At 42.4% G+C, this 14064-nt stretch overlaps 1 protein-coding gene across 3 annotated transcripts in view; it reads right to left on the bottom strand.

Moving 5' to 3' along the window:
- DAPK2 (death associated protein kinase 2) overlaps nt 1-14064 on the bottom strand; it is a 100811-nt gene that overhangs the window by 40014 nt on the left and 46733 nt on the right. For all 3 annotated transcript variants that reach the window (XM_073652696.1, XM_073652693.1, XM_073652695.1), the window contains exons 3-7: nt 11877-12098; nt 4125-4263; nt 3556-3685; nt 2409-2457; nt 2296-2322 (exon numbers count right to left, since the gene is read on the bottom strand). In XM_073652696.1, coding sequence (XP_073508797.1) covers nt 2296-2322; nt 2409-2457; nt 3556-3685; nt 4125-4263; nt 11877-12098 — 567 coding nt within the window. The remainder of the gene's footprint in view (nt 1-2295; nt 2323-2408; nt 2458-3555; nt 3686-4124; nt 4264-11876; nt 12099-14064) is intronic.

Genomic DNA, 14064 nt, shown 5'->3' with positions numbered 1-14064 from the left:
GACTTCTGCACAACGCAACTGATGGTCCCAACCCCATTTATAAGGCAAGAAATCCCACTTATTAAACCTGACAGGGCACGACTGTGAAGTGAAAACCATTTCCGGTAACTACCTCTTGAAGCTCATCAAGAGAATGCCAAGAGTGTGCAAAGCAGTCATCAAAGCAAAAGGTGGCTACTTTGAAGAACCTAGAATATAAGACATATTTTCAGTTGTTTCACACTTTTTTGTTAAGTATATAATTCCACATGTGTTAATTCCAAACTTTTGGTCTGTACTGTATGTATATTCTAAATAGCAGTAATGCAGTCCAGATTTCATATATTCAATGTTTGCATACTGTACATCTATCTAAAAAGATGCAATTGAGCACCAGCAAAAATACTGAAAGGAGTTGTCTACTACTTTTTAAGAGTCCCCCAATGTATTAACCCTTTGATTATAAGACTTTTTGCTGTGTCTTTATTGCCTGTGAGCGGCGCTATCACTGGCTGCTCACAGGCATCATGTGCCCCCAGCTGCAGCCGGCTCTGACATCCGCTGATTTCACGTCAAGTTCCAGCTGCAGCCGGGGCTCTCTCTCTTCGCCGTTCCACGGTGGATGCTGGGCTGTGGACAGGGTTACCCCGCGTGTCACACCCGGCATCCACCGCACGCTCTCCCTCTCCTCATTCATTGAAAAAGCATGTGGTGGATGCTGTGTCTGACAGGGTAACCCCATCCACAACCCAGCATCCACCGCGGGGACCGAGTCACTGATGTCTCGCCTCACTTGACGTGATGTCAGCCGGGGTCACGTGGTGCCTGTGAGCAGCCAAGGATAGCGCCGCTCACAGGCAATAAAGACAAAGCAAGGTAATTACAAATCGTCTTATAATCACAGGGTTAATACATTGGGGGACTCTTAAAAAGTAGTGGACAACTTCTTTAATAACAGATGCAAAGCCTCCTGGAGGTGCATGCCTCTTTATGAAACACAAGCATCTTACGAGCGGCGTATGCCTCTGTGCGCCTCACCAGAAATCTTACACCAGTCCCTGACGTAAGATTTCTGGCGTAAGGAACACCACAGCTTGTCATGAATTAGACGAGACATGGCATTATGCCCCCGAAGCATCCAAGCTCCAGCCATTAAGGCATAGCTGGAAGAAACTGGCAAGAAAACACCAAAAAATGTCAACATTTTTGTGCACCTCTAAGTTGAGCCAACATTTTGTAACTTTTCAAAGCAATCTATCCCAAAATTCTGGCGAAATTGCGTGATAAATTGAGGCCATATTGTCCAACACGTTATAAAAAAAGAAAGGGCAGAAGCACTCCAACAAACTATGCAAAGCGTGGTTTTCTCAAACTTTTTTTTTTAGTTATTGGAATAGGTTTGGTATATACCTTGGAGGTTGATCACCCCTTAAACTCTACTTCTTCTGTGGCTTCAAATTTACATATCTATCTGTCTGTTTGTCTGTCTATCTACAACTATCTACATTTACTTTTTGTTGTAACATGTAAAGAAAAATAAAGATCAAGTCCTCACAGCCAGTCTTCGTATATATTTATATGGCTGTAACTTTAAAAAGAAGAAAACTTCTTGTCTACATTTCTTTTGGTTAAATGAGAGTTCCATTATTTTATCAGGAAGCAGTATAATATAATAATCCATGTGACGTGAAAGCATTTGAGGTTTGCATTATAAATGGACATGAATAAGCCACTTCTGTGTATCAAAAATAAGATCTAAAGAAAGTTCTGAGTCACATACTGCAATTTTACTGGATGTGAGGTGTCTGTAAATGGCACAACCCCAATACTGCAATTGCCCAGTAAGCTGACCCCCTGCATCTATCATCACTATAATAAATGGATCAGCAGGCCGGGTGGTCTTTACAGTGTGCGGCAGATACCTCCAGGCTATCGGTCCTACCAGCTGCTGGCTTTAGTTGCTGATCTGCTGCTATCTTGACACTGGGGGACCTTCCATCAGGTGCTATCATAAACCAGACAGTCCAGGATGCTCTGATTTGCACAGTCAGGAAGCAGAATTTTAGTATATTGTCTCTTGTTTCCTGTCTGCCAATAAGTTAAGGGGCTGAGGCTGCCTGCTAGATGTCACTGACAGCAAAGGGCGACACTTGCCCTCAGCTAAGGATGTGTCAGCACTGGTGTAACCATGAACCCTTAAAATTGGCTTTCTTTCTGATCTCCTGTGCCATACAATGTAGTCACCGATTCTTTGATATTTGGTCAGTAATACTGCATTTGTCTAGAAATTATTAGTACGTAACATGTAATACTCACAGTATGTATGTGATTACACCAATGCTCCTGAAACAGAGAAACGTTACCCTTAGTATTAAGCCAAGGCCCGTTTGGAGTTATCTGATATATTTAATTATGTAGAGAAAACCTACCACATATCTACAGCCAGGCCAAGTGGTTCATAGTTCACGATTTCAGGTGCTGAAATGTAAATGTATAAAATGACCTGAGTGCCATATTAAAAGAGCAATTGATTCTAGAACGCAAGAAACATCCTGTTCTACATGGCAGAAATAAGCACTGAGGACATATTTAGATTCTACCTTCACAATCCTGGCGCATTGAGTGACTGTCTCTCTTGTTTGATTGTCCCATTTTTTTTATTAATATCCTTATCTGTAACATTGCAGGTGTTGACTGGGGTCCAATGGGCTAACATGTACCACAACCTCTTAGCTTATAAGATTAATGAAGTGGCAGAACCCCATACTATGTCACCATAGATCAAGTATTGGCAATGTTCACACAACGTAATAGAAGTCTTTCCTTTACATTTTTTTCCTCTGTTTCCATTCTTTCAGGTAAAATGTTATTTTGATTACAAACATTGAGGGTGAATCCGTCAGCATATGCCACAAGTACCTGATAGGCGCGGATCTCAACCTTGGGACACATATGCATGGCTCTCTCCAATTCTTTATGTGGAAGCCATAAAAATGGCCGATGCACGTGCATATATAAAACCAGCAGGTAGATAAGAATAGCCTCATCTAGACTACTCAATCACAATTCTAGAAGGTAGACATCTGGTCTCTCTGGAAACTTAAAGTGATATTTTCAAGTTTGGAAGTTATCTGTTACCCATGGGAAAGGGGATAACTTCCCAATTGCTAGGTGTCCAACTACTGGAACCCCATCAATATCGAGGACGGGAAAAATTGTAAATGGAGCGGAGATTGATCATGCATACTACTGGTCCATTCATTCTTAATAGGACAGCTGGAATTAGCCAAGCACAGCCCTCGACTGGTCTTCGGCACTCCCATAAAAATGAATGGAGCACCAGTACAGATGATCAACCACCACTCCATTTACCCAGGTTTCTTCAGAGTCCTGGTTCTTGGGGATCCCAGCAGTTGAACCCCTAGATATCCCATATCCAATGAATATAGGATAACTTCCAAACTTAAAAATACCCCTTTGAGCACACGCTGTAGTAAAGTGAATAGGATTTTGTTTGTAAAACTTAAATATAATCTAAATGAATGAAAAAACCCATATATTACTGATCATACATACCTACAAATTCTGGTGTGCCAAAAATATTCTTAAATTCTACCCCATCTTCAATTTTATGTGCCAAGCCAAAGTCGATGAGCTTTATATGGGGTACAGCAATTGTTTTATCCAACAGCATAATGTTTTCTGGCTGAATAAGAATATAAGGGTATAAGAATTAGGTTAGCCATACTCCTTAGTTAGCCGTCAACCAATAACTATTCCTCCCGACCAACACATACATATGTGCACTGGGTTTGACAGAGTGTGCATGTGTTCTCAGAAGTATGAAGGGAGTAAGCAAATGGCATAAATTTCTGGTGTTGGCTTATCAACCCAAGAATGAAAGGATCGTCCTGATTGCATTGCCATACACAGGCACACAGGTAGACAGGTGTGGCATTGATTTTAGAATAAAGGAGACATGTTTTTCTAACTCTGGACAATCCTTTTGCTGCTTCTCCTTTTTGGCTAAAATAATATATACAATAACTGCATTATGCAAACATGGCAAAAATTATTGTAGTGATATGGTGAAGTGCAAACAGTAACCTCATACAATATTTATAATATTTAGTAGGTGATTTTACCTTTAAGTCAAAGTGTGCAATTTTGCGGGTGTGCAGGTAATTGACGCCTTCTAGAATCTGTTTGATGAACCTGGTAGCCTCTTCTTCACTTAATGACTCTTTCTGAGCAAGGAAATCAAAGAGTTCTCCTCCTGAAACGCTAACCAGAGAGCATACATAATTACTGAGATCACAGAAGAGGGTAAAGAAGACCATTCACCAGATTGACCATACAAAACTGGTCACATTATGGAATAGCGACTGCAGAGTTGAATTAAATGTTTTTATTTTTTAATTTCTTATTTTTGTTGCAGAGATATTAGCTTGTAAAGTATCTATGATAATTTCCACCAAGTTAAGGGGGCATTAGGAAAGATTCTTCACTGCACTGAGGGTGTTTAATTTTTCCCCTGCATGCTGTTGACCAATTATAAGCAAGAGACCTCATGCAGGGAGGAAGAACACGCCTCCCGGGAATGTCAAACCTGGCTTTCTCTGTGTCATTACATCATTACATGTCTCACACAGAGTCCTGCTTTCCTCACTTATCTCACCTGTGATTATAAGAGGGAGAATGGAGCAAAGTAGAGCTATGTGTCATTACAAATGTTTCTCGCATCTCTCAAAGCATTCATTGTGGGAGGAGGGAGAGTAGAGCTGATAGCGCTGTGATAAGAGAGCTGCAAAGGTGTTTTTAAGGACACACAGCTCTGTTCTACACCCTCTCCTACTACATTGAGTGCCCTGAGATGAGAGCTGCAAGAAGTGCTCTGCTCTCCTCAATGATCTCACTCCTATAGCTACTTTGATTGTGAACGAGGGAAGAAGAGCAGAGCTGTGTGTCATTACAAACACCTTGGTATCTATAGCTGTTATCCTATGGAGTTGTCAGCTCTGCCCCACAAATCCCCCCACACTGACAGTGCTGTGGGATGAGAGCAGCAGATGCACAGGTGTTTGTAATGATACACAGTTCTGCTGTACTCCCCTCCAGGGTTGGACTGGCACACCAGAGAAACGGAGAATCCTCCGGTGGGCCCTGGCTTCTCCTTCTGGAGAGTTCATAGTGCAAACCTTGCTGCTGCTATGGGGCTCTTGAGTGGCGGAGAAAGGTGGGCCCCCAGAATCAAATCCTCTGGTGGGCCCAATGTTCTTCAGTCTGACACTGCTCCCCTCCCTTGCTAGTAATCACAGTTTGTGCTGGCAATAAGATCAGTGAGAAGAGCAGGGTTGTGTGTCATTACATGTCCGAAAAGCCGGCATATTCTATATTCCCCTGAATGACGCCTCTTGCTTATGATTGGGCAACCTCATGCAGAAGAAAAAGTAAACGTCCCCAGACAAGACTCCCTGCTAATGCCACCTTTGTCTTATTGAATGTTAGAATATCAACTTTACTAGCCAATATCTCTGCAACAGAGATGAGAAATGAAAAAAATATAAAACTTTACTTTATTCAGCTCTGTAGCCACTATTCTATAATTTGGTAATTTGGCCAGTTTACCGTGCTTAAGAGAGGACAGTATGAACATGAAAAAGTAACTGACAAATTCTATATTTCACTTAGCGCCCTCTCTAATTTTGGATTCCAGCTCTGCAAATCATTTTCAAGGGCAGTTAAAAGCAATGTAACAATTGGGGGTGGCAATAAACTATTAAATCATCACAACTACTGTTCTTCACTGAAAACAGAGAAAAAAAAGTAAATTGAACCAGAAAAATTTCATTTTTATGCATTTTTTCCATGATTCTATTATTTTCTTCTAGCAAAGTAGTTATATTAAATGCTCCTACAACTGCATGCATTAGAAACCGCAATCAAGGTGCTGCATGTAGTAGTCAATAAGAAAAATGTCACACAGGGATACACAATTGGTATGATGAATTTTGATACACAACATGCCCTACTATAAGCGGAAAGAAAGTGAATTTACTCATTTCTTTAATGAGCATATTCTCTTCTGGGAATACCTCTCTTGGCTAGGAATGAACCTCTAGATCAGACCTAGGCAAAGCGTGGCCCACGGGCCACATGTGGCCCCAAAGTTTCTTTGTTAGAAAATGTATTTTGTTGTCCCTAACCTCTCAATGAGCTCATCGACGTGGGGCATTGGATACGCGTCGAACTTCGACACCTCATTCAGGTTCCTGTAGTCATTACAGAACGGCCATTCTCCATCCGGCTTCGGCACCAGGACAATAGGGCTGGACCAGCCGCTCTTTGACTCCTCAATGACGCCCAGGCTCAACATTCTCCTCACCTCTTTGGAGATCACCTTGTGGCGGGCTTCAGGAATCCGATACGGGCTTTGATTCACCCTCACATTCGGCTTCGTCAAGATTTCATGCTCGACAACCTGGCAGCTCTGAAAACAAGTCCCGGTTCCACTGAAGCAGCTCTCGGCACTGTTGCTTCTGGGCCGGTGACAGGGGAATTGGATGTTTCGCCCCCAGCAGTTCGCCCCCAGCAATTCGCCCCGGGTACATTTCGCCCCCGCACATTTCGTCCCCAGCATTTGGCTCCCAGGATGTTTTGCCCCTGCACATTTCACCCCCGCGCATATCGCCTCCAGTTCGCCCTGGTCCGGGGGCAAAACGTGCGGGGGCGAATCTTCCTGGGGGCGAAATGATCGGGGCGAAATGTGCGGGGGCTAAATGTACCTGGGGACGAACTGCTGGGGGCAAATTGTTGGGGGCGAACTGCTGGGGGCGAAACTTCCTATAACCGGTGACAGTGTCTCTGCCACTGTGACATCCATGACTCGGGCTTCAGGATGGGCCCCCAGGCATGTAGCTTACACCGGCTCCCTGTCTCACCAAGGTTTGAACAGGTTAATGTGGTACACCTGATACGGCTTTCTTCATCCTGGTTGGTGGACCTTGTAGTTGACGTCACTCAACTTTTCGACCACCTCATATGGCCTTTGCCACTTGGGCAGGAATTTACTCTTCACCGTGGGGATCAATACCAACACCCGGTCTCCAGGGCTAAACTGTCTCAGTCTCGTCGACCAATTGTAGACCCTTGCCTGGGCCTCTTGTGCTTGAAGGAGGCTTTCCCTTACAAGTGGCATCACCATCGCGATCCAGTCTTGCATTTGGGCCACATGCTCGATGACGCTCGGGTGGGGTGTTACCTCAGCTTCCCAGGTCTCTTTCGCAATGTCCAATAGTCCCCGAGGGGCTGTACATAAAGCAACTTTAAGGGGGGAACCCCGTAGAGGCCTGGGGAACCTGCCTAATGGAGAACTGCAGGTACGGCAGTAGGCAATTGCAGTCATGGCCATCCTTCTCCACGACCTTCTTAAGCACAGACTTCAAGGTCTTGTTGAACCTCTCTACTAGGCCATCTGTCTGCGGATGGTAGACAGACGTCCTGAGTTGGGTAATCTTCAGAACCTTACACAGCTCCCTCATCACTTTCGACATGAAAGGAGTTCCTTGGTTCGTCAAGATCTCCTTTGGCAGGCCCGTTCGGGAGAAGATATAGACTAGTTATCGCGCTATACTCCGGGCACAGGAGTTTCTCAGTGGTACCGCCTCAGGGTACCGTGTTGTTGCATAGTCCAGCACCACCAGGATGTATTGGTGACCCCTGGCGGACTTAACTAAGGGCCCTACAAAGTCCATAGCAATTCAGTCAACCACTGTAACGGCCATCAAATCAAACAGGCCTTTCTTGGCCACAAAGGGTAAACAAAAGAAAACAGCACAGTTCAGAGGCACAGGGTTCACAAAACACACACTGTTCAGGTTAGTACAACCACAAGCTCCTTTCTCTGGCGTTAGCCTTTCCAGATATACTGAACAACTAATGCCTCAGCAGGCCGTGTATTTACACCCCAGACCACACATTGAGGTGGAGATATGGAGAACAACCTCCCGCCCGCTCTATGGTTGTTCACATAAAAAAAACATGCCCTATTACAAATGGTGTATTAACCCCTCTCAGCAAATAACATGCTGGAGGAAACTTAACAGTTTTAATTCGCTGAAGCTAATAGCCTCAGGGAAACATATCTCCCCTCCAGCACTTTACCAATTACTTTTTCATTGCTATAAAATATGTTTTTTGTTAGATTTATATATTGTGACAAACTACTTTTTACTTTTTTTGTATACAGCACAAACCGAAGCAGTGGGGGAACAGGGTTAGGCGAGTTTTTTTTACTTGACAAGGGGCCTGTGTGAGGACATCATATTATGCCCAAAGGGGGCTGTGGGGGCATCATACTATGCCCTAAGTGGCCTGTCTGGGGACATCACACTGTGCCCTAAAGGGCCTGTGTGAAAACATCACACTGTGCGTTATGGGGCCTGTGTGGGGACATCAAATGTCCTTTAAGGGGCCTATGTGGGGACATCAAACTGATCGTGAGGGGATTTGTGGGAACACCATACTTTGTTGGTAGCTTTGTAGGGACATCATGCCGTGTAGTGGGCTTTGTGAGGATATTATACTGTGTGAGGGGACATCATACTGTGTAGGGGGTTTGTGGGGACATCATACTGTGTAGGGACATTGTACCATGTGGGTTGCTTTGTGGGGACATCATACAGTGTGTGTGTGTGTGGGGGGCATTTTGGGACTTCATACTGTTTGAGTTTGAGGGGATAACACACAGTGTGAGGGGCTGTGTTTGGATATCATACTGTGGAGGTGAACTGTGGGGGAGCGTCATATTCTGTTGTGAGCTGTGGCTCACGGTACAAGAACTGAATAACAGGAGAAGTATGATTTACATACTTTATAAAAAGCAGTAAATTATATGGTTTTGATTCTCTGCTACAGGTGAGAATGCAGGTTACAATAAGCCCTATCATAACACGTATTAGAAGTAGCAGCGAGTCACCAGACTTGATTCTGCACAATATTAATTGCTAAAAATTCATAAATTATGATAACAATCAGCAGAATTAAGTTTGTCCATTTGGTTTAGCCCTCCACAACAGTTACAGTTTCTCTTGTGGCCCCTTGGGAAAATTAATTTCCACCCCTGCTCTAGATAGATCTATATATCTGTACTCCCTTATTAAAAATTAGCCTTTTTTAGGCTGTGAGTTTATAAAAACTGGAAATGCCCCATGAATTAAAAAAATATTAGCTACCATATTGGTGAGACACACGAACCCTCCTGGCTATAAATTTCTTTTCCATCATGCACATCAATCAGACTACACATAGGCTTCACTGAGGGTGTGTATATATAATGTATATAATGTTGTCTCCTGAATAATGTGGTCTGTTAAATAGGTGATAAATTGACATCAGATGACATTATATTAACAGATGTGTCATAATCTGCTTGGTTAACAGTAAAAAAAAAGGAATGAAGATGGCCTAATTACGTTCATAGGGATCTAAATTTAGGATTTGTGGAGATTTGCAGTATCCATGAAATAGAAAGTCTGAAACAGCTTTGCTTTGCACTTTTCCTCATTTACTAACATAAGAAAGGAGCAACACAGAGTTAAAAAAAGATGCTCCAACATTGTTAATAATGGGAAATACATAAAGGGGTATTCCCATCTCCAGGATCCAATCCCAATATATGGTGGGTGTAATAATAGTATTAGAAAATTCCTCCAATTAGAAATGTAGTATAGTTCTTCTGATTAGCTACGTCACGTACCCCATGTGCATGGCATTGCAGTAGCTTTGGTATCCAAGGTTACAACCACTCATTTAGTGACAGTAAGCTGTTAGCGGTCATAGCGACATAGCGAATCAGAAGAACTATACTACATTTCTAACTGGAGGTATTTGCTAATATTATTATTATTACACCTACTACATATTGGGATAGGATGTTGGAGATGGGAATACCCCTTTAAGTATTTTCTGAAATAGATAAGTCAGTAGAATAACAGGTCTTCTTTAAAGAAAACTACAGAGGAAGTAAAAGCCATGCAATATCCTCCTGCTGAACCACAAACTAGAGATAGAACGTCTTTCAATATCAATCCACGTTACACAGGACCCAGAGTGATGGGCTCATCTACAGCTACAGACGCAATGTGATCATCCATTACTCTTCACTGAACTCGGACTTATAGCAGCTAACTTCCTAAAGCAATCACTTTTTGCTCATCACTGATTAGGATCATCTTCACAGACTGACTAATTAAAAAATAACTTTTACTCGTTATTAATTAAAATATCCAGAGGATATGTTCACATAGAGGTTTTCTAAACATGGAAAAATATGAAGTCTGATTTGGCAGACCCTCAAATTTCTGTTGCAAAGTTGCAGAATTGCTGTGGGATGACACCGATTCGTCACATTGAAAGTATGAATTAATTTGTTTGAAAACAGCTTTAAGAAATGATATGTCACTTATTAAAGAAGTTTTCAAATCCGCAGCCAACAAAAAGCAATGCTGAATTCCAATCAAACGCAATGGTAGGTGGTCAGTGGGTTTCTTAGGTGTATTTTTACATAGTATACATGCCAAAATTTGTATGGAAAAACCTCACTGTGAAAATAGCCTTAAACTGCAAAAAAATCAACAAGCACCTTGTGCAATGATTTAAGCAGCAGAGAGAGGGCAGCTCCCACATCGCAAGCTCTGTATTGTGGATGGATCAATCTTACTTGGCCCCTTGCTTGTGGTAGAAGGTGATTGTATCTTGCTGTCCATGTGAGGCTTATAGCGCCATCATATTCCGCACGCTTTACAGACATTATCTGCACTGTCCCCATTGGGGCTCACAATCTAAACTCCCTATCAGTATGTCTTTGGAGTGTGGGAGGAAACTGGAGAACCCGGAGAAAACCCAGAGAGAACATACAAACTCCTTGCAAGGCTGCAGTGCTACCCACTAAGCCACCGTGCTTGGAGTGGAATTGAGGGGACAGGCCACTGGTTGGTAATGGCACTTTGACCATATCACCAGGCCACACACCAAACACCTTTATACCAGTGTTTGAATTTATGACAAAGAGGAAAATCCTCTGCAGGAAATGCGATGGAATAGGGAGATAAGAGGGACAGGCTGCTGCATTGGGCCCCTCTTGCCAAGGGCTCCATCTAGCAATGCACAGTAAGGTTCAAGTCACAGGAAAATATTGTGATACTCTTGAACAAAACCCAATGAAGAAACATTCCTCCTTAATTTCCTTCCAAATGGACATGAACATAAATTGAATGTGGCTTTGTACATCACTTGACGGATATGAAGTCCACTGGTCGTCTCCTATTTATCTCAGTTCCTAATTAAAAACTGAATGAGGAGCTAGGTGACTTTTTGATGACTTATATATATTTTAATCAATAAAAATAAAAGATACGATTTACTTCTATTTGCTAATTGACCAGATTAAGTGGTTTAGTGCAAATACATAAAATATAATAGAAAAAGCTTAATAGGACACCTCCCCCACTGGTCACCAGACCCCTTTACAAATGTTACAATGTGAAAGACTTCACATTTTAGGATGAGAAGGAAGTTGAAGGAAGGAAGAGATGTATCATTTCCTCCTGGAATAGCAGTTGTTCAGATTTTCCTGTGTCTACATTTGATGCTTCCGTCATTTGAACATTAATATTCCTTATGTTGATAAGTATTGTTTCCCTACAGTTTTTTCTTAACATCCTACAATAAATGAAGTCAATGACATCAACTGTTTTGTATATTAACATCATTAATTCTGTACAGACTAATGTGGTACCAGTCCCATTATAATTACGGACCATAACATTTATTATTAATTGCATCAATCACATTTTGCATTCGCTGATTTGCTCTCATTATTAGTGTTAGGGACTCACAGCTCCAGGATGAGGACCACATCAGTCTTGTTCTCATACACATCCTGCAGAGTGATGATATTAGGATGCTGGATATCTCGTAGGATGTCCACCTCACGTTCTATCTCTTCCCGTGTCACTCCTCTACGACTGGCACGACTTTGTCTCTTCTTGATAAATTTGGCAGCGTAGTCTATCCCAGTCTTCTTCTCTTTGCACCTTTTTACAATGGCAAACTGTCCGCTGAAGAACAAAAAAAAGTGTCATTCATTATTGAAACCTATAAATAATTAAAAATAAGAAAGAAAATATCAGCACCCCCAGGCATATATGAAAACATCTTGACAATTGAATGAAAAGAAAACCTGGTTTCGAACATGCTACTCCGCTTCTCCTTTTTTAGACTGGGTAGGATATATTTGAACCATATTTATTAATATAAACCAGAGAGACCATAGGTATTTTCAAAACCTATGGACCTATGGTCTCTCTGGTTTATATAATGTTTAGTGGTATGCCCCCTATTACATCCAAGGTCCTATCTGTCATTGTTATTTTGTTGTACCATATTTATTAATAGCTTTGTGTAGTTAGACGACAGGATAAAACCACCCTAGAAAGATGGAAATTGCGCCAACTCTAACAGCATGGTACATGTAGTATAGTAAATTTGGTCTTTGGGTAGATACTTTTCATTATGTAACCCCATGACTGGCTTTCATAACACAAATATTTTGTAACCCCCAAGCAGCACGCTGCTAACAAAGTTTTCCACATTTTATCACAGCACGAAACAGTGGAAGATAAAGTGAACAAATACAATTATATGTCAATTAAGTAATTGGAGTGAATATTTATCAGAGGGACAGGAAGCCTAGTGCAGTGTAGGAGGGGAGAGCCATTCTTAAAATATAACTATCACAGCAAAAAGGACAAAATGCGTCTTTTAGGCTGTGTGCCCACGATGCGGATTTAATGTGTTTCCGCGGCGGCATTTCCACCGCAAAAACGCACGTTAAGTTGTCTGCCATGTTCCCCAATGATAATCTGCATGTGCTGTGCACATGCTGCGGAAATTTCTGCTGTGGATTATCATTGCGGAAAAATCCACAGACCAACAATTTCTTGTGTGTAAACGCAGCGAAATCGCCACCATTGACTTGCATTGAACTGCATAACATCCGCATGTATACATGTATGCATGCGGATGTTATGCGGTTCAATGCGCGGATGGTACCTGGGTCTGAAGAAGAGGAGACTCTCCTCCAACCCGGGTACCATTACTAAAAAAAAGAATAAAAACATTACACTTACCTCTCCGGTGGCCGCCGGTCTCCTCTCCGGTGGCGTCCTCTGTAATCGGGGTCCCGCGGTGTTCTGAAAGGACCTGCGGTGACGTCATTTAGTCATGTGATGGTCACGCAACTGCTGACATCAGCAGTCACATGACCTGTCAGCTGACTAAATGACGTCAACGCAGGTCCTTTCAGAACCACGCGGGACGCAGAGGACAGAGCACGCCACCGGAGAAGGAGACTGGGGGCCACCGGAGAGGTAAGTATAATGTTTTTTTTTATTTTTTACGTTTTAATTCTTTTTTTTACTATTGATGCTCCATTTAAAGCAGCATAAATGGGCACACAATATAAATCCATGCCAGTTGCATGGATTTATATTGTGTGACCAACTTGTCAAGTACTTTTCCAAGTGATGCTCAAAATCGCTTGGAAAAGCGCTTGAAAAAACGCATGCGGAAATGCATGAAAAAACGCGTAAAAATGCTTCTCCCTGGCAGAAAAAATGCATGTAAAATCTGCATGCATTTTTTCTGCCAAGGAGATGCAGAAATGCTCAGGAAATTTCTGATTCATTTCTGCATGGTGGGCACATAGCCTTAAAAGTTCAACCAGGTACGGTATACAGACCCATAGCTAAGCATTTCTTCATCTGGAACATACTCCTGTCACAACACTGTTGTAGGAAATCCCAGGGCTAGGGGCTCCTTCCCTATCCCTAAAGCTAGGGGCACCCCATCTATCCCTGCTCACTGGATTACTTCTGATGGTGAAGACGCCAGGGCTATGTGCCTCGCTGAGCTCCTAAAACAGCCCTTATCTGTCCCCTCCCCCACACAGGGAAGTAGGGAGTAGTAGTGTATAAGAATACACAAACCAGACTAACAAAGGAAGACGTACAGGGATAAATGAAA

Source organism: Phyllobates terribilis, unplaced genomic scaffold, assembly GCF_046119375.1.
Source record: "Phyllobates terribilis strain yellow unplaced genomic scaffold, ASM4611937v1 Scaffold_11__3_contigs__length_659146591, whole genome shotgun sequence".
NCBI classification, from domain to species: domain Eukaryota; kingdom Metazoa; phylum Chordata; class Amphibia; order Anura; family Dendrobatidae; genus Phyllobates; species Phyllobates terribilis.
This window is presented reverse-complemented; position numbering and strand designations above follow the sequence as displayed.